The sequence below is a fragment of the Oryctolagus cuniculus genome, chromosome 8 (genome assembly GCF_964237555.1).
Source record: "Oryctolagus cuniculus chromosome 8, mOryCun1.1, whole genome shotgun sequence".
NCBI classification, from domain to species: domain Eukaryota; kingdom Metazoa; phylum Chordata; class Mammalia; order Lagomorpha; family Leporidae; genus Oryctolagus; species Oryctolagus cuniculus.
In genome coordinates this window covers 99,554,431-99,582,137 of record NC_091439.1, presented here as the reverse complement: position 1 = coordinate 99,582,137, position 27,707 = coordinate 99,554,431, and the positions used below count along the sequence as shown (strand labels likewise).

At 41.8% G+C, this 27,707-nt stretch overlaps 2 protein-coding genes across 14 annotated transcripts in view; one reads left to right on the top strand and one right to left on the bottom strand.

Moving 5' to 3' along the window:
• The window catches only part of EPHA5 (EPH receptor A5), a 368,448-nt gene extending 357,815 nt beyond the window's left edge, over positions 1–10,633 (bottom strand). For 12 of the 13 annotated variants that reach the window (XM_008267805.4, XM_008267806.4, XM_017347528.3 and 9 more), the window contains exon 1: positions 10,450–10,633. In XM_008267805.4, the coding sequence (XP_008266027.3) occupies positions 10,450–10,633 (184 nt within the window). Of the gene's footprint in view, positions 1–8,541; positions 8,739–10,449 lie in introns of those variants that run through there. The other variant, XM_070047227.1, reaches the window with a different exon arrangement.
• LOC138843394 (unconventional myosin-XVB-like) lies at positions 8,845–23,314 on the top strand. Its single transcript, XM_070047228.1, has 3 exons — positions 8,845–10,343; positions 10,462–13,286; positions 15,419–23,314. The coding sequence occupies exon 1, from the start codon at positions 8,927–8,929 to the stop codon at positions 9,845–9,847; it is 921 nt and encodes a 306-aa protein (XP_069903329.1). The 5' UTR covers positions 8,845–8,926; the 3' UTR covers positions 9,848–10,343; positions 10,462–13,286; positions 15,419–23,314.
• The last annotated feature ends 4,393 nt before the right edge of the window (positions 23,315–27,707 follow it).

Sequence of the window (27,707 nt, the reverse complement as noted above, 5' to 3'; positions counted from 1 at the left end):
CCATAAAAACATAATTCCTCATAAAATATTAAAACTTTAGAAAAGATGGCTGGTGCTCACTAGGCTAATCCTCCACCTTGCGGTGCCGGCACACCGGGTTCTAATCCCAGTCCGGGCACCGGATTCTGTCCCGGATGCCCCTCTTCCAGGCCAGCTCTCTGCTGTGGCCCAGGAGTGCTTGGGCCCTGCAGCCCATGGGAGACCAGGAGAAGCACCTGGCTCCTGGCTTCCGATCAGCACGGTGCGCCGGCCGGCTGCAGCGCACCAGCCACGGCGGCCACTGGAGGGTGAACCAAAGGCAAAAGGAAGACCTTTCTCTCTGTCTCTCTCTCTCACTGTCCACTCTGCCCGTCAAAAAAAAAAAAAAAAAAAAAAAAAAACACTTTAGAAAAGATAAAGATTCATAGCTCCAAATAATATTTAAACACAGCATATAATTGAACAGATCAAAAAAAAACTGTGCAAGCGTATTTCAAAATGGTCATGAAAATATGGAATTAAGGCAAGTTTACTTAGTTTATATGAGGGTCTTCAAAAATTCATGAAAATGTATATTATCAAAAAAAAGTGTGGATTTCAAAATGATTGGCTCCAAATAAAAGTTACCTTTCAACTCCATGATTACACAAATTTTTCAAGCTGAACACAGAGGTGTCAATTTGTACCGTCAGATATCTCAGGAAATGTCTAAGGATTTGCTTCTCCACATTTTCCACACAGCAAGATCTTCCAGGTCACTGTAATGACTTTCTCTGTCTCTGTCTCTTTCTCTCTCCCTCTCATTCATATACATATATATATACATACATATATATACATATATATATACACACATATATATACAGTCATCATACCTATTTTTTAAAATATTTGTTAAAATAGGCCGGCGCCACGGCTCACTAGGCTAATCCTCCGCCTGCAGCACCGGTTCCCCGGGTTCTAGTCCCGGTTGGGGCACCTGATTCTGTCATGGTTGCTTCTCTTCCAGTCCAGCTCTCTGCTGTGGCCCGGGAAGGCAGTGGAGGATGGCCCAAGTGTTTGGGCCCCTGCACCCGCATAGGAGACCAGGAGGAAGCGCCTGGCTCCTGTCTTTGGATCAGCACGGCGCGCCAGCAGTAACAACCATTTTGGGGATGAACCAACGGAAGGAAGACCTTTCTCTCTGTCTAACTCTGCCTGTTAAATATATATATATATGTATATATATTAAAATAAAACTAACACCATCCCATTCTACAACTATATACACAAAATACTTGAATATACTGCCTAATGTGTTACTGCTTGATGTGTTTTGTGGCTAATACATAAATATCTGCCCTCTATCCACTTACCTGGGAGGAGCTGAGGCAAAAAGCAATATTTACAGTCCATGCTCCTTGTAACAATGGTTTTCCCCTTATTTACTAATCAAATACCAATATTCAGTACTAAATAATGAGGCATTCTGGCAGAAAATTAGGACAATTCATGTGGTTGATTTTGAGCTTGGAAAGCCCAGTGGAAAATCTGCATAAGAAATTCCTTTTGTTAGACTGCTTTCCCAGCCAGACTCCCCTTACTCATCCAATCCAAGGAAGATGAAGATCAGTGACTGTGCAGTCATATTTCAAATACTCTATATATAATAGTGGGAAAAAGACAGGGACTGCCTTTTTTGCAGCTGTAGGAATTTTACTAGACAACATAAACATAAACACATCATTTCACTTTCACAGCAACCCTATGGGTATGCCATAGCATCTCCATCTTAACTACTGGAGGGGCAGAGTTGAATTCGTGATCTTCAAACCTCCCTATTCTGTATTACCCCACGAGAAGCATAATTATGGTGAAGCAAAAAATGAAGCTACAGGGCCCTCCAAAGAGTTCACAAAATCTGTACTGCTGTTAAATCTGCAAAATTAACAGATTCCTTTGCTTAAGGATGTTCCCTCAAACAATGTAAGGATTTGCCCAACCCTTATACAGCCAGCAGTGTTAACCCACGTGGGCTGCACCTATTGTTAATCAGTTGCAGGTCCAGGTTTCCCCCACCCCTCCACAGCTTACATTGGTGCTCTGCCAATTAGAATACAGATAAATGCACTGACGTTTAAAAAAAAAAAAAAAAAGGTCAAAGTTTTCAAAGTTAATAAATGAGGGAAATTGGCAAAAACAAGAGCACGTGTATTTGTTTCTTTTGGAATTCCAAAGCCAGTTTTTGTTTGTTTTTCTTGCTGATTTTTCTGTAATTCCATAGAACCTAATTCTCTCCCTATGTCCCAGGCTGAAATCAAACACAGGACTCTAAATCTGCAAGATGAATGTTGTCCCTTAGTTCTGTTGCTACCCCCTCCCTTCCCTCAGGAGAAATCAAATATGATGACTTGAAAGCAGATATAGTTTCTATTCTTCTGACACAGTTCTCCAGTGCTCAGTCGCACTTCCTGTCTCAGAAGGCTGGCTGCACCGCTTTAAGAGGCTGAGCACTGTAGCACTCCACTGCCTACACTCAATGCTTGGAGGAGCAGGGTCCACTGTCATCTTGCACCAGGCAGGGCAGCCTCTATCACCTTCCTGCTAGTGACAAGCCCAGCGCTTAGGGGGAAGCAGGAGCTTGGCTCACGGAGCAAGCTCCTGCTGTGGACTGCTGGGCTGAGCTGGTGCCAGCTGGACGTACCTGCTGAGTTAGTCTTTCCCTAGAAAAGACATTAACAAGCATCCTGGAATGGAAAGGACAGCCAGGGCAAGTAAGTGAGCTGTCTTGTAAGAAGGGCAAAAGTGGCAGAGATGGGCTAACCTGTACTTCACATTTCTGAAATAAGCCACCATCTGTTCTTTAAGGACTGGATCATTAACGCTGTCTTAACACCTCATCTTAAAGCCTACTTCCTGGATGGTGTTGGAATGTAACAGGCTCAGCTCAGGATCTTACCCACCTAACTCCCCTTGACTTTGTGGAGATGAGAAGGAGCAAGGAGAGAGAGGAGAGAGATGTGACAGATGAACATAAGTGTGACATTATTTTAAGGGAAAAAAGACACTATCCATCTCTGAGTACAAGAACAGACTGTATTTTCTCTAAATCTTCCAATACTTAGCCTGAAACATGTTTCCAACTAGGAACATTTTCTCACAAAGCATATGCAAAATATTTCAGCCCTCAGGTCTTGGCTCTTGGAAAACACACACACACACACACACACACACACACAGAATCATTACTTAACAGTGTTGTGGGCCCAGTTTATGGAGAGCTGTAGACAAAGTAACGGCTGCAGAAGACAGAGCCTGGGCAGCCTTCCTACAGGTGAAACAGAGGAACCAGCCCAAACACCTTGATCCCAGTTATTTCACCCGCGGGCTGCTGAACACCACAAGTGTGTGGCATATCTCAAAAAAATATAAGGTTGTGGGTGGGAGGGACATTATTGGGGGGAAGCCATTGTAATCCATAAGCTGTACATTGGAAATTTATATTCATTAAATAAAAGTTAACAAAAATTATAAGGTTTCTCAGTGAAAGAGAAGGGTAAGACACCTGGTTATACAAACCTAGATGAACCAGAGAGCTATTTTGCTTCTTAGCCAGAATGTTTTATCTTCAGAACCATTATGAAACAAATGTGAGATTGAAATGTGTGTGTGGTATTTTTTTAAAAAAAAAAGCTAAAAACAAAACTTTTATTAATATTGATTTTATAAAACTACTATGCATCAATAAAAATATTAAAAAGACAAAATGTCTGTGATGATGCCAATCTGACCCCACTCCCACCCTTTCTTCCACCCTCACCACAATCTTTCCACACACCCCAGAACACATCCGCAGGCAGACATCGCACTCCCAGCAGAAGTACGGCAGGCTTCTTAGAAGCACAACAACTGAAGGCAGGAACAGCAAGTCACCGGGAAGCGCAAGGGAAAGAAGGCACAACCCAGACTCTACCTGTGCTCACTCAACAAAGTTCTGGGTGCTCTGCATGGTTTAAGTAATCACTTATCAGGAATCGGAGGGGAGCTCCAAAAGTTCATGGAAAATAGAAAGAAAAGGCATGTTTGTTTTGGTACCAAAATTTGGAAATCCTTGTGTAGTTTCTTTATAACGCATTTTCTATGAAGATTCAGGATAAAATAATACACAAGCTGATGGCTGCATACATAGGCTGTGCGTCCTGTACTAAAAGAAGCACTACAGAAAATTAGGAACAGAACCTGCCAGGTTTGCCTTAAGTGGAATACAACTAACTGGTTCTCCAAAGGCAAAACATACGGCTTTCTGAAGATTTTCTGGGAATATTTCAATAGTAGAAAGAATTCTTAGTTTCTTTAAACTGCTAAAGATTTAAAAAAATTGAAGAAGTTATACTAACATTAAATGGCAGTTAATAAATGTCATCATACCAAACCTTAGAGCTTTTAAAAACTCCAAGTGGGGCACACAGTAAATTATAGTTTTATTTTATGACTTTGTAACACCTGGGATTCTCATTAGGAACACTAGATGAAAAATGTGAGTTTTTAGAAACAAAAAAAGAGCAAGACTATAAATTATTACACATTACAAAAAACACAATTCAAATCTGTATCACACAGAACTTTTAATTTTTCTTTGAATCAACAGATTATATCAAGAATTTTTATAATAGTGAAATAAAAGAGAACTTAAAAATCTCCATTTCTCATGAATTTCATTGAATTTATGTTTTACACAAATCAAATAGTCCATATAGTAACTATAAAAAGAATTTTAAGTTAGAGCCATGTTTTTATATCATAAGAATAATTAGTACGAATAGATCTTCTGTATGTGAAATCTATAACATCAAAATAAATTTCGCAACTTTCAATAGTCAGGAAGGTCTGTACCACTATTTGTAACTTCATTTGGAATAATTATGGCATTAGTGATGCTTTGAGAAAATTTTTCATTACAGTAATAACCATGTATATGTGAAAATGGGTTAGTAAAAATGAACTGCTCTTCCAAATTTATAATTTTTACACTGCAATTCATCTGGCATTATTCAAACACTTTAAAACCATTTCATTAACTCTTAAAAAACAAATGTCTGAAAAGCTGAAAAGTAAAAAGGCAAAATATCATCTAAATGCTTTGAAAGCTAAAAACCAAAATACTTAAAAATGGGTCATTTCTATTTTGAAAGAATTTTTTCAATGAAACCAGTAATTCATACAAGCTGCTCACAGAGAATAACCATCAAATCTTCCAGTTTTCCAACTGCTGTATAGCGCTTTAAAACTGTCAACGCATGGGACAATCTACCATTACTTATCTGCTTCCTGTATGTAATGCATCTCACTGCACAATCACATTTTGTTGGTTAAGATGTACATTACTATCAAACTCTCTCTTTAAAAGATTAACCATTCCAATCTGTGGCTCCAAAGTTTTTAGAACTTTGTTTTACACCTACCTTTATATCCACACCCATAGAAACATGTCGTGTGATTAGACCAGGAGAGATCATATGAATTTTTTAATGTCGATTAATTACTCTGTTAGGTGTGTCTATGTATACAACAGCCCAGAATATCTCTTTGAGGAAATTTCCACTTATCCTATTGATTATATATATTTTGATAAAATATCTAGATTTGTATTTACCCAGTGCAGCATATCAAAGGAGCTATTCTGCTCCTACTGAGATATACTCACCAGAGATATAACAGCAAGAATCACCCTGCGTCTCTAAGATAACAATTTACATTTTAGCTCTCATATTGCTTTTATAATCACGATTTACTCTCAGAACAAAAAGGCAAATAAATACTGCAATAAATTTTCAATGGTTAGCACGCACAGCTTGATGTTTCATGAAAACCACTATAAAGCTAATTTAATATTGTTGAAATGCCGTAACTCTCTCCAAATAATTAGATACCTCCGCTAACTTAAAATAATTCACTTGTACAATGGACTACACCTGCTCATTTAAATCAAAAAACAATGTATAAAAGAATTATCAATTCTCTTTACAGTAGTCATTTCTTCACAATACAGTGTATTTTTCTTTTCAAAAGTACTGTGAATTCAAAGCACAAAAGTAAAAACAGCTACAGTTAATATAATAGCAAACATTAGACTTTGTTTTTACAATGAAACCTAGAAAGGTTTCTTCCAAATGAAAGCAAAATTAAGTAGTCATTCAAGCAAATACAGTCAAAAACACTCCAAACAAAGGAGATTCAAGAGGTAGATTCAATCAACACAAGCGGAGTCATTTCCTCAACAGTGGCAATATAAATACAGTATTTAATTAAGCAGTTTGGGAAGACCTGTGTCTCCAGAAAGTTCTGTGTGTCACGGTGTAAAGAAACAAAATTTTTATGTAAAGAAACAAAAGCCACGTGCTCTAAATGGTCACCTTCTATAGAGCACAGGAATATATAAATAATGGTAAATAATGCATTTCTAAGTATAAAATGTGAATCTTCCTCCCTCCCTGGGCAACTCTATCCCTTGTGGTTTGGAATAAAGACTTAACAGGATTTTTAGGTGAAAACATTGCAAGAACATTCTCAATCAAGGAGAAATCGCCAGTGTGTAAATACAGGATTTGCCCACCACCTGTGTTACATGAGGAACTAAAACCACCTTACCTGAAACCCTGACACCCAGAAAAGATCTCTATCTCAAACAACAGCTTAATACATCAAGCGCCAGCACCCCACCCCGTCCCACCTCCGCCCCGTCCCAGTCATGGTTTATTAAGCAAAAAGCCAAAACTGCATGGTCTCGTCTGGTGCCAACAATCTAAGATTCAAAAGGGGGTAATGGCTCTCTTTTCTTGTTAGTAATGTCCCAGTGAGGGAATGATTTTACTGTCCCTTTTCTGTGGAGTCCATGGACTTAACTGAAAGGAAATGAATTACAACAGAATGACAAGGCCACAAAATGAAGCCATTTAGTTTTACAAATCTATTATGTCCGCCAATCTATTTTATGGGCCCAGTTCTATTATAAAACAGGGGAGACCCTAACCCAAACTTCTTTTTCTTTTCTACCTTTCCAGTGAAGATGTGTACCATTTTATGATTGCTGTGTTTCTTTTCTCAGAACCTTTCTGTACCACCTTCTGAACGCTGCAGCATGTTGGGGGACAGAACCTGGACTTTTCCAATGCAAACTGCTGACCACCCTCAGAAGCTGTCTGCTGGGACGTTACTGACTGCAGCTTCAGTGACTCAAGCTGGATTCACTGCGGGTGAATCATTTTCAATGCAGAGCTGTTCAGCAGTAATTGGCCAAGAGTCCCTGCTGCGAAAAGCACTTGTCAAATAATGCTTGTTTACAAATATATCTCCAGACAGCAAAAAGTGGCAGTTACGGAATAAGTTCAGGGCCACCTCCAAAATTCATAGCCCTGGACATGCCCCCTAATTAGAGCTATTAAAATTTTCACTTGTTGATACACTTCCTAATAATATGTGTCCTTTGTGATCAATCTGGGCCAAGTCTCTTGCTAAAAATCTTTCTGAATTACTCACACTAATGTGTAGTCTATGTATCATAGATTAAAGGTTTCTTTTGCATGGAAGTGTTTATGCCCAACTTAACACAACTAAGAATGTACTTATACATTTATTAAAATTCTGGATAAAAAGTTTTATTCTTGTTGCTATTCAACACTTTCTAATATTTTAAATAAATTTCAACATCATTTCAAGATTCTAGATATGTTTATCTTCTGTTCAATTCTGTTTATGATAATCAAAGATAAATTTAGAAATGAGTTATATTACATATGTAAGTTTACATTTATTTCTATCTTCATAAAAAAAACTTTTCCCACAAAATGAGCCCACATATTATTCCTACATATAAATGCATATACTCACAACGGTTTGGAAAACCACTACCTACCTAGAGACTACAGAAAGAACAATATATGAGCTCAAGCTATTCATGAATTCAGTGTACACTTAACTCTGTCCCTGACCTTTCAAAGTTCCTGCAGGAACAAACAAAAACTGAAAAACTCATCCTGAGACAAATTAAAAAAAAAAAAAGTCTCCTTATATTTTAATATATTTTGCTACTCGGTGTAAAGTGACACTAGTATTGAGAAACAGAACGAATGCAGATTCCACAGAACAGAAATAAAAAAAAAAAGTGACACTGACGTAAGGATGTTAAACTGCTGGGCAGAGATGAGAACCACAAGTATTAATAAAGACTTTATTTCCAACTAAGTACATAGTGACGTGTCACCGAATGCGCCGGGGACATCACGCATGCCTTGGTGTCCGGCCCCTCCGTTCTGGTTCCACCACCCTGAACCCCCAGCTTCCTGTCGCCCCAGCTCGGCTGCCTGTTCCACCCGCTGAGGGAGAGGCAGGCATCAGCCTACAGGTGCCAAAAACCTTGCAACACCTTAGCAGTCCGGGGCTGCTGCTCACCCGCAGCTGGCTTCCATCTCCTCGGCCCCTTCCCCTCCCCTCACCGCCCAGGCTAGGTTCTGCCCAACCCGCCCAGAGAGAACGCACTTCAGCCCGGAGAGACTCCCCCTCACTCCTACCTACCTGCCCACCCACCTGGAGAAAGCCTGCAGGCCAGGTGAGTGAGCCGCCTGCACCCACGCCTGGGCGCCCCTTGCAACAAAAAGACCCCTGGCCCTGTAGCAATCCTGGGGATTTCTCCGCGACGTCACAAACGCTCTGTGGCTTCAGAAAACACTTGCACAACTTTTCCGGGAAGGGAAAACACCTTGAACCCGGGAGATGACATCAATAGGCAGGGCATTTGAACGAGAGACGCATTTTAAAGAAAACCTGTGTGTGTGTGTGTGTGTGTGTGTGTGTGTGTGTGTGAGCGCGCGCGCGCTGGGGAAGGGGGAGATTCTCCAGCGAGAATGTGACCGCCTTGGGGACGGGAGTGGGGAGCCTGACCCTCCCGCTGGGTGCTCCGAGTCCCTGCGCCATGCCGTCCCCTTGCCAGTCCCGAGGGCACCCACCACTGGGCCACCGCTGCTCCACCTTTCCGGGCCCACGGCCCCTGCCCCAAAGGAGTGCCAGGAATGTCTTCAGAAAGGTTCCGCACCTCCCGCTTCGCATGCACCGACCCAGGCCCAAACCCCAGCCTTCTAGCCCCGGGGATAGGGTGTTCAGAGTTGTCGGGGGTGGGGGGGCGCAGCTGACCGCTCCCAGCAGCGCCAACCGCGGTCTGAGACGGGGTGCCGCCCCGCACCCTCCCGCCACGAGGAAGGAGCCCCGGAGCTCAGCGAGACCCGCACGCAGGCGGGGTGTGAGCCTGAGGCGCACGGCTGCGGGGACAGGGGCCGAGGACCGAGCACTGCTCTGGTTTGCCTGGGGCGCGCGGCTGCAGCCGGATGGGGACCAAGGACCGAGCACCGCTCTGGAAGCCTGGGGAGCACGGCTGCGGGGACAGGGGCCGAGGACGGAGCACTGCTATGGTTTGCCTGGGGCGCACGGCTGCGGGCGGACGGGGGCCGAGGACCGAGGACCGCTCTGGTTTGCCTGGGGCGCGCGGCTGCTGGCTTACGGGGGCCGAGGACCGAGCACCGCTCTGGGGGCCTGGGGCGCACGGCTGCGGGCGGACGGGGACCGAGCACCGAGCACCGAGCACCGCTCTGGGAGCCTGGGGCGCGACACAGGTGTTGGCGCTCGCGCCGGGTCCTACTCTCCCCCAGCGCGGAGAGGACAACCTTGGGGGTCCCGAACACAGGCTTGGGCTAGGAGAGAGAGAGCTGCGCGGGGCGGACGGAGCGGGTCTCTTCCCGTCCCGGAGACAAGCCCGGGTGGATTCCAGCTGCAACTTCCCAGCAGCGACACCCCAGGCCCTGCGCTGGTCCTCCCGCGGCGCCCCACTTTCGCGCCGTGAGAGTGCCAAGGAGCCCCTCGAAGAGAAGACCACCGGCAGTGCGGGGCTACTTCTCCTTTCGCCACCCTCCACCCTCGAGGAATCACAGCACTTGCCACGCACCCTGGAAGAGCAGCTGGCGATGCCCTACATAACGGCTCGCGGAGCATCCAGCCAACCTCGCCCACCACGTTTCCCATCCCGAGCCTCTCATAACGGTTTCTAAACGCCCCACAGCTCCCGGGGTCCCTGTCTCTGAGCTCCCAACAGTTCCCATTCCTTGCAGCCAGAAACGCCACTTCCCCCGGCGCCCTCCGGGAGACCCAGCCGCACCCAACCTCCCGGTGAGGGTCCCAGACCCCACTCTCTCTCCGCCTGGCTACCGACTTCCCAGGCCCCCGGCCGACCCCTGTCCGCGGGCAGGTCGCTCGCCCAGCACCCCGTGGCAAATGTCAAACAATGCAGCCAGGGACCGCGAAGAGGCAGCGCCAAGGCCGGCGAGCGCGCACGGCGGGCGGTAAGGTGCAGCCTTCCCGGCGCCCGGCGCGCCGCGACCCTCACTCCCAGGCCCCGCCTCGCCCCTCCGCCCCGGGTCGCCGCGGTCCCCACGCCCAGTCTCCTACCTTCGTTGCTAGGGCTGGCCAGGAGGGTCCGGAGCGCGGCGCACAGGAGAAGGCACGTCCAGAGGGGAGCCATGCGAGGTGTGGAGCAGCAGCCGGCCAGGGACGCAGAGGGGCTGGAGGTGTCGCCGCCGCCGCCGCCCGGCGCCCGCTGGCTTCTCGCGGCGCGGGGCCCCGAGCCCCGCATCTTCTCCCAGCCTCCTTCCCTCCTGTCCCGCGCAGCTCCGGGCACCGGCTCCTGCGTCGCGAAGGGACCGAAGGAGGCTCGGGGCTCCTCCACGCGCCCCGCGGGGGTCTTCCGCCTTCCCGCACGCGGCACGCGGCGGCTCTTCCAAAATGCGGGACGCACGGGTGCGCCGAGACGGCTCAAGTTTGCGTCGGGCTCCCTTCGTGCCCCCTGCGCAGGGCTTCGAGGGGATCCCAGTTCTCAGTCCGTGCAGTCCCGGACGCGGGGCCAAGGCGCCCGCGGGGGTCCCGCGTCCCGTGCCGCCGCCTCTCTAGACTTTTTTAAGCGTCATGATGTTTTCCAGTGGCACTGAGAGAGGGTCCTTTTCGGTCTTCAGGGCTAAAATGGACGAGGGCAAGGGAGACAAGTCATCCTAAGTCCAAAACCCCAATTTAAAAAGGGGTGGGGGGGGGCAAGCAGGGTGGCGAGGAATAAAAGGAGAGGGAGTCGGAGAGCACCCGGAGAGAGGCGAGCGCAGGTAAAAGATCCCGGGAGTTCCCGGAAGCCGGCGAGGGAGCGCGGAGCCGGCCGCCGCGGCCCGGAGCTGCACCGGCGCCCGCGGCGCGCAGGCAGGCGGCGAGTGCGCGGCTGCGAAGGCGAAGCGGAAACTGCGCGGCCGCGGCGCGCTCCTGCTGTGTCGGGAGCTCCGCGGCCTCCCCGCGCCGCGCCGCCCACCCCGCCCTCCGCCCCTCCCCAGCTCCCCGCCCTCCGCCGGAGCCCCCTGCCCGCGGAGCGAAGGCGTCGGCAGGCTGCCCGGGTGAGTGTTGTCTGCGGGCGCGGCGCGTCTTCCTCCGCGGAGAACGAGGGCGAAGGCTCCGCCTGACGACGCCGGCGAGCGCCGGGCTTCAGCCCCGGGAGCGGCGGGCCCCTGGGCTGGCACCTGGCCCGCTGCCCGTCCCAGGCTCGGGGCGTCCCCAGCCCGGCGGTCACGTCGCCGCGCGCCCGCAGCGCCGCGGGTTTCTGGCCAGTTTCTTGAACACTGCTGTCGCTGCCTGCTGCTGACCCTTTTTCTCTCCTGCCGGTACTTTCGGTGGCTGGGATGCAATAATTACTCAATGGCCCAATATCTAAGGATACAGGCGGCAGCTCTGTTTGAGGTCGCGGGGGAGGCGGAGTAGCTGGTGCTGAGATTTGTACTATGCCAGGGACCAATGTGATGATGAGCGCATTCATTCATTCCGTGGACAGAATGGGTTAGTGTTTTAGAAACTGTATGATATGCAGATACAGGCAATTAATTTCAGTGAAATTAGCAAGGGTCAGATAATTCCAGGGCTTTTAAGAATTGGCTGATTGTAATTGCTTGTGTTCTGTTGCATCGAGAGACTTACAAGTAATTAAGAAAAATAGCTTAGGACATTAACTTTCTGTGTTTCAACTCTTCAATACCTTCTCTCGCTTTACTCTTTTTCCCCTGAATCTGCTCATTCTGTCTTTCAAAGGCATACACCTGGAAGGCAATTTTAGTACACTGGCCTTAAACAAGCAAACAAAAAGGCTGCAGAGAAAGCATCTACAGAAAAGTGTGATTTTAGAAGAGCGAGATCTCACGTAATTTGGGAGGTAGTCACCACTGCCACTCATAATCTCACCGAATGAAAGGGCTGCTCGCCAGCTTTGCACACTCAGACCTGTGCTCCGCTGTGCGTGAGTCTCTCACCATCCTTACCGGATGACATTTGTTTTCCGTTTAAATACTTGCAACAGAGATGAGAGAATAAGGCAACAGTGATGCAGTTGTGTGAAGAGGTGGCAACTCATCTTTGATGTATTTTTTCCCCCTGAAATGTTTTGGCACCAGCAATCTGAAAGCAGCTTCTTTCTATTATAATGTGCTCCAAATGCATGAAGCCAATGTAGAGAAATGGCAGGGAATCAGTCTCTGAGTTTGGCAAAAAGCCTCACAGGGAAATGGAAAGTTAAAAATTTATGTTTCTATTTGAGGACCATTCAAAATGTAAGCCTGCCCCCCTCCCGTTTATAGTTGAGTTACTTAAAAATATCTAAGCAGAATACCAACTAAGATATCTAAAGACTAGGAATACATAATCAAGCTAATAGAAGACAGAGGCAGTTTAATGGGGCTTTGGGCCAGTTGCTTTACTTCTGTGGGCCTCAGTGTTCTCATCAGTTGACAAGGAGATGATCTTTCTTCCATGTTCTTTGCATTTCTGTGTTACTCCCCTGCATATCTATCTTCAGTTATTTACTATAAAATACTCAAATTGCTTCAGCGTAGAATTTAAAGATTTCTACTACAAAAGGCTTCGGCGGGTTTTCTATTTCATTTCACATGAAAATTTCCAGCTCAGTGTTCCTCTGAAGTCGCTGGTTTTTGTACCTGCCACTCCATTCTACAGCAACTCCACTCTCCAAAAATATGTAACATCTGCCCCCAACACACACACGTACACACACACACACACAAACACACCCCTCCTCTCTCATGCCCAATGCCCAAGGAGAGTCAGACGTTCAAGGTTAATGCTTTCTTATCCCAGCAAAAAGTGACTTATTTCTCCTCTTCCAGGTATCTGTCGCTTATGAATTGTATCAGTCAATGCAATGCCAAAACCTTGTGAATGGAAAACTGGAAAAATTTGTCTAACTCTAGGTATATGTAAAGGAACCAAAATAATTTAAATCAAGGATGTTAAATAAACCCTGGGACACTGGTCCCTTATGTCATTCTTGTGTGATCTTGAACCCAAGATTGCTGACATGTTAAGTGGTTAAGAATATGTAATGTACAAACCTTTTCTATTCTCAACCTTAAATGCCATCGATGGTTCTCATTGTGGTTTTTAACAGTTATCACGTATCTTTGAATGAATAACAGCTGTCTAATGAAGCCTCAGTGACAGCAACTAAATTAAAATTAGTTTTTCATCTAAGGAGAGTTAATCTGAGAAGGCAATGATGATGGCTCAGGTTGGACCTAAGTGGCAAAGAAGATCTTGCACACGCGGTCATGTGCTAATTTTTGTCATGTAAACCTTTTCACACACCTATAGGGCCATGACATTGCTTGAAAATTCGGTATTTTTTTTCGTCTTTCATATTTATTTCTTTACACAGCTAAAGGTTATGGTATTGGTGTCAGTTGGGATGTCCTACTGGCTGCATTTCTAATTGTTTGAGATGACTTCCATGGACTCAAAGGATGAAAGTGGCTTTATTAACAAACTTTCATGAAGGAAGGATATTCATAGTAACCTTGATAAGGCATCTTGAGCTCACTAACTGCATAAAAAGTTTTACTACTGTTATTAAATTCAGCATGTTAATAAACCAAAACATCTCTTCACTGCATTCAAATGAGAACAAATGCTATCTTGATAGAAAGACTTGCTAGCACTTACTTAGAGTTTATTCTGTGTGAAGTCTTAGGAGATGTTTTTACAGCAGATATTTTTCTTAATGCTAGCACTTCAGCCATGATGCTGATGTAATTATAATGATAAGAAATCAAGGAAAGGAGGTCAGGTGACCTGAGTAGTCTCACAGCTGATAAGTCCTGGAAACTTTGACCCGTGGCCCTGACGCTATTTGAAACTAATATAACAGAAGCGAGAAATAAAGTTGATAATCAGTTGGTGAGAAAAAGACTATCCCAGAATTCTGCATTGTTGGAAGCAATTAATAGAAATATTCCAGTTTTCAAGTCCATTTAAATGCAAAAGTTATTAAAAACAAAAAATATAAAGCAAGGCAGATAAGCAGGAGAAAACAAGAAACTGAAGACCATAACCGAACACTATTTGGAGAAAAAAATTGTTTCTTGTACACAAGGACATGCACACATTTGTTTATATACAATGGAAACAATAGATCAAATCAAGACAATAACAAGATTGAGGTCTGTGACCCAGTAATTGTTGCATAAACAGATGGCCCCAAAATCATGTCAACTCTGGTAGAAAACATAAGCAATACTGTTTGTAATAATGTAAAGAGAACTCCATAAACCTCAGAGCATTTTACCCTAAGATACTATATAATAGCAGTTTTTTACACAATTGTCTCAAATGTTTTACCACATAGCTACATTCTCTCTTTGGGAATACTTGCTGAAAAAAAAATAAGAAAAGCAAAATTTTAACCCATAATGGGTTTTACATGAGAAATTATAAGATACCCTAGTAAAACTATCAGATGCCCTAAGGAATTTAATTTTTCAGGTGCATGATTTGCTTAAGAGAATACAAGTTTGGTGATGTAACTTTGATCATTATTTTGATCCAAAGGTAAATTTTGACAAACATTTATTTAAGAAATCTTGAACATAAAATATTTTAATCCTTGTCCAGCAAAATTTTGATTCCTGAAGTATTAGAATCCCTTCTTTCTATTGAAAACCCACATATCCTCCTATTGTCATAAAATTAAATCTTACTTAAATTTAATCAGATATCACTTGGGCATTTAATTAAAAATGACAAGTTGATAACATTTAAATAAATTAATGAGGTTTTGAAAATATAAATTATTTCCTTAACAATACATTGAGATTTTAGTCACTGCAAACTTCACTCACTAAACATGTTCTTATAAAAATCACTATTTTTATGAATGCTGAGAACAGAATGAAATCCTCAAAGTACTCATGATTATTAATAGGAAGTTTTGTGGCAAAAAAGGAGAAACAAGATGTTCAAAGAAATTACAGTGAGCCAAAGAACCGCAGTGGTTGTTGATGTTGATTTATTCTTTAACCGTTGCTATATCCATGTGCTGGTATTGCAGACACTGCAGTAAGTATGAAGCCAAGGCTGCTGCAGTTTCTGACTTGCCAGAAAGTTCTGTGGTCATGGTGTGTCTCCAGCGTCTTGGACAACTGGCATTGTGAGTGAAGCCATAAGCACTGGAATGAGCAGCACTCGTGGAACTGAAGAAGTACAAGAAGTGTGCACATGAGAGAAGACTGAAGCCGTCCAACTGTCAGAATAACTGCTGTTTATTCTAGCCCATCTGCTGGACTCCAAAGGTACTTGCTAATAAGTGAAAAATAAGCTGGGACATTTTACATATTCAGAGGTAGGTTAATTAAACTCAGTACGTATACCGATTTGAAATTTTTAGCTGATCCATTCATTGATGATGTTTTATTATATAACTAGCCATAGTTTGCATGGAGATGGGGAACACATACATTTACTCAATGGCATAAGTAAAAGAGGGAAAATATTCAACTGGGCTTTTGATACCACTGTTGATTATGGAACAGAATTAAAGGAAAAAAGCAGTGGTAACTCATGTACTCTCCTATTCTATTGGTGAGATGCAAATCTGGAATACTTTTTGCAGAGTGATTTCACAATATCTTCTGTTGTTTTTCACATTAGTTAATTTTAGATACAGCAACTATATATATTACATATATTTAAATTAATTAAAACAAAGTAAAATGGCCTAAAAGATTAACCATAGTGCTACTTTAATAGACAGAAATATACTTTTTAATTAGAAATGTTAAATATGTTAGTCTGTCTATAAAACAGAACGTTATGGATTCATTTAAATGCCTGAGAGAATGCATATGTACATAATAAGGTCACTCTGAAATAGCAAATTATAAAGGCATAATGAGAAGAAAAGTTCTTTTAAATTGGAAAATGGTATGCCATTAATATAATTTGAATATGACTGGTGGATAATTTGCATTTATTTTCCACTTTTAATTTTTGCATTTTATATAAGATAAAGTAAAAAATTCTAGTGGAAATGGTGTGTGAACCCTTGCACACATACACACACAGGATGAAAAGGAAAAGAGAAAAAGAAAGAGGAAAGAGAAAATTGTAGAAAGAAGAAGAGAATGAAAACTTTTATTACCATATATTGTTAAAATAAAATTTAATTCAGTGGGCCTTTGCCCTTATACTGAAAATGGTGAGAAGCAACTGTGTGACTTAGTCATTCTCTGTGACACAGCCGCACTTCCATGTATTGCAAACGTTCTGAGGCAGGATTTCATTGGTGTGCCTCCTGTCTCAGGGAAGTCTAAGTTCTCCAGCTCCCTCACTTGATTGATCGTAGTTCTGCTCCTGTTTTCTTGCTGCTTACTTCGTAATTGACCATCTCCCTCTACCGTTCCTGTTACACCTGTAGGTTATGAATAGCTAATTATCCTAAAATATATACAAAGAGAGGAAGGCTGGATCAGAAAATCAGTATAAAGTTAGCATTTGACTTCCTGAAATCGCATGGCTAAGGATTCAGGGTCTGAGATAGCACAGAGATTGGCTTCCTCACGTGCTCTTCTGCTGTGCATCTTCCTGGATTCCTCCCTCTTCCATCCTTCCCTTCTCAGCATTAACTCCGACAACCCCAACCGCAGTGGTCCATTTGCCGTTACTATGATGAGTTACCTGAAGCTTGGTGACTTATATAGAGTTGAGGTTAATTTTGGATCACAGTTCTTGAGTCCAAGGCCAAGGAGCCACATCAAGTGGGTTTTTACTGGTAGACTTCCATAACATACCAGGCATTTTTGGCCAAAGACAGGGAGTACAGGGATATGTCTGCTCTAATCTCTTTCTCTCTCTCTCTCTCTCTACCTGCTTTTCTCCCTCCCCCTACCACTCTTATAAAGGCTCTAGTCCTCAATCAAGGGAGCCACACCCAGTTGAATTTAAATGATTCTAATCCTGTCCCAGAGGCCCCCCACCCCCAATTTGGACACCATAGTCATATTGAGCCCAGTCTCTTAACACCTCACAATGGGGATTGTATTTCCACACATGAACCCTTGGGGCACATACTCCAACTGTATCCAATCCGTAACATCCACCACCAAGCAGAAGATTCCGTAGTCATTTTCCTCAGGAAACCTTTCCTTGCTGGTCTCTCCCAAGGAGGCTGTACTCACAGACGACAGCCATCACTACTCCCAAATCCCAGAGAGAACTTCCCTAGTTTTGCTGTCTCAAGATGGAGCCATTTCTTGAAACAGTACTTTTTCCTTCATGTTTCATCCTTGCCAAATTTTTTAACTTTTACAAAACCATAGAAAACTCCATAGAGGACAAACACCTATTATTTTAAAGTGATTGAAGGAGGTAAGGTAAAGTCAGTGAAAATGCTGGTGGTGGCTTATATTACAGCTGATTGATTACCCGGAAGACACTGGCAAGTCCCTTTTGTTTGTGTGGTAGAAATATATTAAACTAGCAATAGTGAGGGCCTCTGAAGAAGAACACCACACAATAAAGGCCTAAGCATGGGCACAGGGATGGCATTTGCCCTTGTATTTAAGTCTCCTCCTGTGATGTTCACATTTTGTAATCCCGTTTTGGAGTGCCTGGTTGAAGGACTGATTATCCACTGCTGCTCCAGCTTCTGATGAATGTGCCTGGAAGGAAGCAGATGACGGCTCAAGTCCTTCGGTCCCTGCCACCCCCATGAAAGACCTTGATTGAGTTCTTGGCTTCTGGCTTCCGCCTGCCCAGGCCTATCTGTTGCAGGTATTTGGGAAGTGAACCAGTGGTTGGAAGATCTCCATCCATTCATCTCTCTGTCTCTGTCTCTCTTCCTTTCAAATGAAAAGAAAATAAATTAAAAATTCTTGAAAGAAGGGCCTAAAGTATGAATCCTAAATCACAAATCCAAACCATGGTTTGGAATATACCAATAGTTCTAATTGTTACATGTGAATTTGGTTATTAAATAAAAGTTAATAAAAATTAAAAGTATGTTGTTTCATAAAACTTAAAGCATTAAACAGAAGATTTTCTTCCAGAACAAAAATATCTTCCTCTTCCTTATCTTTACAAAATATATTCCCAAGATTACTTGTACCTTAGAATCAAATTCCATTCTATGTTTACAAAGAGTAATCAAAAATGCCAAAAAAGACAGAATAGAAATTCCCCCTGTGGTGTTTTTAACAACAAAACAACTTCCAAGTTCTTTCTCAGGGGCCTGTGTGCACAGTTCCCCTGCAGACTTGCACAGTGCAGTGGTCTTGGGACGACAGCTTTTGCTGTCCTCCCAGTGCACTGTGACTAGATGTGAGCATTTTGAGGAAATCCCTCAAAATCTAATGGGACTCGCTTTTGCAACATCACCATTTCTCTTAAGGGTTTGCCTGTCAAAATTATTTTGCTTCAAGTGAGTTTTTGGTAAACATTTTGTGTTGAGATAATTATAGATTCACGGGATGTTGCAAAGAAATGTGTGAAGTCTCATGGCCCTTAAATTTCCCCAAGTGTTAGCATAAAATCAAAACCAAGAAATTGACACTGGCATAATTTATAGAGCTCATTCAGATCTCAGCAGTTATACACATCCTCCTGTGTGTGTGTGTACACATGTGTCGATGCAGTTTTATCACATGTGTAGCCTTGCTAAATCATTAGGAAACTCAGGATGTCAAACTGCTATCACTAAGGTAACAGCTTTTTTTGTTGTTGTAAAGAAGTATCTGAGGCCACTAATTAATGAAGAGAAGGTTTATTTAGCTCTTTATTTGGAAGGTTCAAAGTCCAAGATCAGGCAGGCGCATTGATTTCAGCCTTCTTGCTGGCAAAGTCCCTAAGTGGCGCAAAGCATCACATGGCAAAAAACATCTGCCTGGATGTCTGTGCAGTCACTAGCAGAGCCACCAGGATTCAATCATGAGGGCTGCACCCTCGGGACCTCATCCAATCTAATCATTTCCCAAAGGCCCTGCCCCTACACAACATAATTGGACTAAGTTTCCATCCTTTTATTGTCATATCCTTAGGACTTTGGAGTATGAAGTCCTGCCTGAGTTCAGGAGCCAAATCATCAAAACCATAGCAACTACAATATTCCCTCAAGTTGCTCCTTCATACCCACACACCTGTGAACCACCCCCCCACACACACACACATCCCTTCACTAGTCCCTGGAGACGTCTAGTCCATTTTGTACTGTCTCATAAATGTCCCACAGATAGAATTCTGTTGTATTCTTTTGAGATGAGTTTTTCACTCACCATAGTTTTCTTGATGTCCACCAATAACTAGTTCCTTTTTTATTGTTGAGTAGTATTTCATGGTTAGGATATACCACAGTTTCTTTACCAGTTCACTCACTGGGGTCATTCAGGTAGTTTCCAGCTTTGGGCTACAACAAATAAAGCTGCCATGAACGTTTGTATACAGGTTCTTATGTAAAAATAAGTCATCAACTCTGTGGAATAAATTCTCTAGAGTGCAACTGTTAGGCTACATGGTAAGCTACTTTTCATCATCAGTTTTCAAACTACGTTGTTACTGTCATGGCTATTTAACCCCAAATTATCCAACAAAAACAGGATGAATCATACCCAATTATGTAATAAATCACCTTAAAAAGAAAACAAGAAGAAAAATAAATAAAAAGAAAAGTAATCAACATGCATATAAAACACTGAAATGAAATAGACTGTGAAATATTAAATAAATAAAATGTTAACAGAAAATCAAATGAATATCTTGATACATAAATTCTACAAGCCACTTGTATAATTTCAAAAATCAAAATAGTATCAAAGTATCTTAACGAACTAATAGCCACAGCAATCTACATGTCCTTGATTCACTCAAAATATATTCTACCTCATTCTATCACTTAAAAAAAATTGTTTCAGATTCTTAACACTTTGTATTACAGCATCCGAATGAGTAACTCATATCACTTGGTCCCAAAGTGACATTTCAAAAGATGAGTTCAAATACATTTCCAGAGATATTTTTGAGTTCATTCAAGCTGAGCAGTACGTCTTATCTTTTGAAATGCCAAGCGGCTAGTCTGAGGAAAATGGAGACAGATCTCTTTTTAAACATCATCATACATGTAGGCATCAGATTTGACTTGGTTTATCCAAGTACATTGGTGGAAAATAGCATATTTATTTCTCTGCAAAGGGTTTTCTTTTTCAGAAAAAAAAGGAAAAGGAAAAGCACTTATAAAGCAAAAATCAGCAATAGTAGTCATTTTGTATCATGACTTTTACTTGAAATCCCATTTTTTGAGTATTCTCATGGCTTTAGGTAAGTTAAAACTTTTATTATTATGAAAAACCAATCTAAGGGCTGTATAATCTAGATCAAATACTTTAAATATGAAATTTAAAACCCAAAGTTGACATTTACATATTAAAATGTAAAAATTAAAAAGAACCATCTAAAAACACCTATGGACCCTTAACCCCACATGACTAAGTGTGAACTTCCATATTTACTTAAAGTCATTGTGAAGTACATATGGGTGAATTTTTGTATTACATAAAGGCAGTGATTAAATACATTTTGTGATCCCTATTTACCAAATGTCTGTTAAAATATTTTTAAAACAAAATCACAAGAGCAGGAGGAAAGAAAAGAAACAACAGAAAAACATTTTGGAAGCTGGGGAGCAAATGGATGAATTGTAAATAATGAAAAGATCCCAGAAAGTGGAATCCTAAATCAACAGGTGGAAAAATTAACAGCAATCTGATTTTTTATTGTATGTCCCAAGAAAGCTCTGAAATTTATGGCATAAGGTAAATCTGACATAGAATAATGGATAAAAAAATAAATGTTAATTAACAGTATGTTTTAATCAGAATTGGATTTTCAGATTCTGGTCCCAATCTATGTGGTTCTATACAGGATCCTCTTCCTCATCTCACCCAACATTGGGGTTTTAGTCTCTGGAAAAGGGAAAATAAAAAAAGCCTCTGTTCTAGTTTATATCAGGAAGAATTAAAATAAGAATAGCATCCTGAAAGCATTGGCTTTATTAGTTGGTTGATGCTGTAAAACAAACCAGTCAGCTCCTAATTTCTAGGAACTGGGCACAGCTTACCTGGCTTCTGTGGTTCTTGGTCTGTCGAAGTCTGAAATGAATGCTTTATACAGAACTGTAGTCACCTGGAGACTGTGCAGGTGAAGGACCGACTTCCAGGTTTACTTTGTTGGCAACAGTTGGTTCCTTGTAGACTCCTTGAAGCTGTCCTCAGGTCCCTGCCACGTGGTTCTCTTCAACATTATGTCATGCTTCATCCAAAGAAGTTGAGATGATCAAAGAGTGTACAAGCAAGATGGAAGTTTTCACCTCTTCCTGTCTCATTTCCGAGCTGATATCCTTGAGGGTGGGCATTTGGCTTAGTGATTAAGATGCCCTTGTCCCATTTTGCGGTACCTGGGTCCAAGGCTTGACTCTGCTCCTGTCTCTAGCTTCCTGCTAAATGCAAGTACTGAGAGGCAGTGGTGGCTCATTAAGTTCTAACCACCCAGTGGGAGACCTGGATTGAGTCCCTTGCTCCCCAGCTTCAGTCTCTGCCCAATCCTGGCTATTGCAGGCATCTGGGGAATAAGCCAGTGGTTAGGAGACTCTTTCTTCTGTCTCCCAGACCCTCACCAGCTTCCTCTCCCTTTCCCTTTCCTGTCCTCCTCCCTCTTCCTCTCTCTTTAGTTTCTCTCTCAATTAAATATTTTTAAAGAACTTACTTTCTATAACTTTTGCCTATGCCTCAGACACAAAGTTCTGGGTCAGTCTACACTCAAGGAGGGAGTTATACAAGGATTTGAATGTTAGGAGATGAAATCATGGAGGACATCCTAGAAACAGTGCCCTCAACTTCAGACTTGCCAGCCTTCATCCCCTACTAGGCTCCAAATAACCCATGGAACAGGGCGTAAAAGTGGACTGGTACCCAAAAAGAGTTTTTTGAAAGTTAAATACCTTTGAAATGAAAAACTCAAAAAAATGTTAATTATACTTGAATGAAATTAAGCAGGGAGACAGTATGTATTTTGCAAGTTCTCCAGATGTCTTATATTCACCCATGTGGGAGACCCAGAAGAATTTCCTGGCTCCTGGTTCCTGGCTCCTGGCTTTGGATCCGCCCAGCTCTGGCCGTTGCGGCAAATTGGAGAGTAAACCAGGGGATGGAAGACCTCTCTCTCTGCCTCTCCCCTTTCTCTGTGTAACTCTGACTTCCAAATAAATCAATCTTTTTTTTAAAAAAAGAAAAAGACATCTTGAATTGCATATCAATGACATTTGCATAGTAATGACAATGTAAATGGTGTGGATATAATAAAAAATTGATAAGTAGGAGTTTTAGAAGGATGGAGAAAGATGGCTATAGAGGGAAATGATTAAAAAGAACTAAAAACTTTATATTAATGAAATCAGCAGTGTCTAAATGTTTAAAAATTCAAGATGCTGAAGTATGTATGTGTAACTTAGAGATACAGTGTTATACTAAAGGATAATGAAAGAATTGAAATGATTGATAGTGGATACAGTTGGCTAAGGAGTGGAGAAAATGATTCACTGTATCAGAACCGTATAGAATCATGTGATTCTTAAGAATGTGCCTAAGACTGTTAAGAATAAAATTGATACAGCTTGTGCATTGTTGTACATTGTAACTTACACCTAATTTAGTTTCTGTGGTTGGCAATGCAATGGAGACCCTTGAACATGTTTTATGAGTCTGTTAGAAATGGAACTGAAGAATTTTAAATATGGACATTTTAAGTTTAACTAGAATTCAACCTGTTTTATAAAATCTTTCAATTGAAATATTCCAAGCGTGAGAGGGCTGAATGTTGTCACCCTTATTCTCCTCAAAGCAGGATGTAGTTCTCCCTTGATAAATTATTTCTCAGTAAACTATTCATTTACTTTATTGTTAAATTTCTGTACTGTGTTTTCTCTAAGGAGTACATGGGGTTTCATTTTTTTTTCTAGGCAACAATAAATTCAAGAGGACATTGAAGCAAAGTCAATAGAGATCTAGTAGAAAAATGATTGCAATTCAAATACGTTATATCAGCAAAGGTATTGTTCACGTGTGGAGGAAACAGCCAGAGACCTGTGTAGTTTCAAAGGAACACACCCAGATATTTTTCCTTAAAAAATTGCTAGAAGAATTTTTGCATATCACAGACAGATGCATGAAATAGAGCTAAGGAATGGCTGTGAAGCAAATGCAGTGTTGTGGGCATTTGTGGAGTGAACCAGCACATCTAATCAATTTCTTTCTCTCCCTCCCTCCCTCCCTCCCTCCCTCTCTCCCTCTCTCCCTTCTTCCCCCTCTCTCCCCATCTTAGTCTTTCAAATGAATAAAAATAAAAAATAAGAATTTAAAGATTAGAATGTGCAAAATCACTGACATCTATGGGTAGGGATATGCTATTGAATGTAAACAAATGATGTAATTGTAACTCCAAAATAGTATATGTAATATATGTAGGTCTTAAACTGTGGAGAGATGAATTTTTCTTTAAATATAAGGCCAGTGAACTCAAGATAAAAATAAATATGAACTGGGGAAAAATGCTTGAGAGGTAATATAAGGTAAATGAATAAAAGATTCTAAAATTAAAACTTTAATTTTAGCATTAATGTAACTTTAGTCTTTTAAACAAATGTGTCAGTATGTCATTGTAAAAATTAAAAGGAAAAATAAGAAGGAGGAAGGAGGGTGCGAGTGAGGGAGGGAGAAAGGGGGAGTAGGGTGGGAAGTATCATTATGCTCTTAAAACTGTTTATGAAATACATGAAATTTGTTCCCCTTATATAAATTTTAAAGGTAAAAAAAATCAAAACATTTAGGCAGTCAAATTGAAATTATATCTCCATTTAAAAACTTTTATTTCAGAGAGAGAGGGAGAGAAACAGATTGTTCCAATTTGCAGGTATACTCTTCAGATGCCCACAATGGGGAGATGGAAATGCAATCCAGGTCTCTATGTGGAAAGCAGGAACCCAATTACTTGAGCCACCGCTGCTGCCTCCCAGGGTCTGCATTAGCTGAAAGCCAGAGTTAGGAGCCAGAACCTGGAAAATGAACGCAGGTACTCTGTTGTGGGGAGATGGTGTCCTGCTGGCATCTGAACCATTAGGCAAACATCTACTCCAGCACTATATTTTTAAAAATCACAACAGAAGGAATTAATACAGTGAAACAAAAAAACAAAAGAACAACAGCAAAATGGTTAAATTATGCAAAGTATTAAATGTAATGCCATGGAAATGAATGTGAACATCTTCAATCCCTTGGTTAAAAGTTAAGATGCTTGGGGCCAGCAGTGTGGCACAGAGGGTTAAGCCACCACTTGAAAACATGGCATCCCATGTTGGAACACCACTTAATGTCCCAGGTGTTCTGCTTCCAAATCAGCTCTTCTGCTCCCCACTAATGCACACAGAATATAGCAGAAGTCAGCCCAAGTACTTGGGCCTAGGTCATCCACGTGGGGTGGGAGGGAGACCTGGATGGAGTTCCAGCCTCCTGGATATGTTCTGGCCCCGCTGTTGTGGGCATTTGAGGACTGAAACAGTGAATGGAACACCACCACCACCACCCCCCGCCTCGGCCTTTCAAATAAATAAAATATTTTTAAAAATATGCTCAGCTCAGTAACAGAAAAATCCTTTCAGTATTATTGATTCATAGATGGTTTCCCCTAAAAATATTCTCTCCAAGAAAATCTGAGTGCTAAGAAAATTTGAAAATGATTTAGATAGGACGTGAAATGATAGGGAGAGCATCTGAGAAGAAGTTAAATTTATCTATGAGACTTCTCTGCTGTGTAATTTCTTCTCATTGTGAAATGATGTGCTCAAAGATCACTTTTTATTCAAGTAATGGCAATACAACACAACCCTAAAGAATGCAGTGGAGGATGGCCCAGGTCCTTGGGCCCTGCACCCGCATGGGAGACCAGGAGGAAGCACCTTGCTCCTGGCTTCGGATCGGCCACTTGGGGGTAAACCAACGGCAAAAAGGAAGACCTTTCTCCCTGTCTTCTCTCTCTCACTGTCTAACTCTGCCTGTCAAAAAAAAAAAAAAAAAAAAAAAAAAAGAATTCCTAAGGGCTAGGGAAGTATTGGTCAAAGGGTACAAAGTTTCAGTTAGAGACAGGAACAAATTGTGGACATCTATCATTTGGCATGATGGCTATAGTTAATGTACAATGCATTAGGTAGCTGCTAAGAGTAGATCTTAACTATTTTTCTTACAAAGATAATTGGTGAGGTGACAGGTTAATGAGCTTAATTTAATCTTTTTGAAATGTATATTTACATCAGAACATATTTTTCTCCATTGCAAATATATACAGTTTTGTCAATTATACCTTAATTTTTAAATTACTTATTAACTTATATATTTGAAAAGCTGAGAGACAGAGAGAGAGAGAGAGAGAGAGAGACAGAGAAGTCTTTCATGTGTTGGTTTACTCCCTAAATGGCCACAACAACCAAGGCTAGGCCATGTAGAAGTGAGGAACCAGGAAATTATTTGGGTCTCCCACAGGGATAACAGAGACTCAAGTACTTGGGCCATAATCGGCTGCTCTCCATGCACATTAACAGGATGCTGGATCTGAAGCAGAGAACACCAGACTCAAAGCAGAACTCTGATATGGGATGTGTGCATAAATTTTGGCTTAACCCAGTGCATTATACTGCTTGCCCCATTATACCTTTTTTTTTTTTTTTTTTGACAGGCAGAGTGGAGAGTGAGAGAGAGAGACAGGTCTTCCTTTTTGCCGTTGGTTCACCCTCCAATGGCTGCCACCGCTGGCGCCGCACAGATCCAAAGGCAGGAGCCAGGTGCTTCTCCTGGTCTCCCATGGGGTGCAGGGCCCAAGGACTTGGGCCATCCACTCCCGGGCCATAGCAGGGAGCTGGCCTGGAAGAGGGGCAACCAGGACAGAATCCAGCGCCCCGACCGGGACTAGAACCCAGTGTGCTGGCGCCGCAAGGCGGAGGATTAGCCTATTGAGCCACAGCGCAGGCCCCCATTATACCTTGATTTTAAAAGAATGAATGAATGACTCCCTCCCTTGGTATTTTAAAGTGACTTCTAGTGTGGCATTTATACTTTTTTATTCTAATGACTCTTTGCTTTATTATATAAAGTCTTTGGTATGAGAAAACGAGCTAGGCATTTTCATTGGCGACATCTAGAATGATATCAGATGTGTATGTATTCAGATCATGTTTATGAGTTGACTTTTAAATCCTCTCTGCCTCTCTGTAAGTAATAACTTTTCATAAATTGTCATACTTTATAATTTTGTGATAACCAATATATAGTCTAATTCATACATCCTTGAATGTGTTAGAATATTTTAAGTTGTAAGATCATGGTAATATTAACTTTCAAGATATGAAAATAAAATGCTGATTTTCAAGTATCTGCATTTAGAAGACATACAGGTTTTCAGTCTAGCAGCACAAAAATATATTTAAATAGTGCATATATTCATATAAATATATACACAAATGAATTTTAGTCCTTTATCAGCTATTTCTCATCTTTTCACTAAACAAGATTTTGTGGGTCCTATTTTGGAATAGTAAGAAACCTAGTAAAAAGGCACAATTTAGCTAAACCGCTTTAAAATTTTTTAACATTTCTTAAAATAATCACAACAGTATGTATGATGTCAGAGATTAAACTTAGACCTGAGTTTCTTCTGGAATCTTTTAAATTAATTAATTTATGTTTGAATGGAATGACTTTTTCCTTTTAGTTTAATGAAAGAATTTCAATGACATCCTACATATCAATTTTAAATACAGGTCCAAATTTAAAAGTATTAGACAAACCTTATCTTAGTTATGAGTCACTGCAACCAATTCCACTGTTTTATGTAAGTAAAAAGCCACTAAGTAATAACATATTTTAGAAAGATATGCATTAAATTTCTAATGAATCTATATGCACGTATATAATTGCTATTAAAATTTGCACAACTACTGGCAAAATTGCTGTAATTGTGTTTGTTACTGTGGCCAAAAAGCTCAATGCCTGAGAAAGAGCCATTTTCCCTATTCTCTGTTACAGTAATATTAGATTTTTTAAATATTGTTTTCAAATAAGTCTCTGGCTCAACCTCATAGTCCTGTCTGCTCACTGTCCCCCAGGTTGAAAATTGCCAATGAGTGCTGACAGACTCAGTTATTTGTTCTTTTTCCTGGGTCTGGGTGCTTTTAGTTGTGTGAATTTGCCTTGAGCTATACAGACCTTTCTGTCTATCTTGTCTGGCTTGCCATTCTCAGATCTGAAATAAGA

Excerpts from the sequence above, each read along its gene's own strand:
- LOC138843394 (XM_070047228.1), top strand. The coding sequence starts at position 8,927 with ATGCCGTCCCCTTGCCAGTCCCGAGGGCACCCACCACTGGGCCACCGC.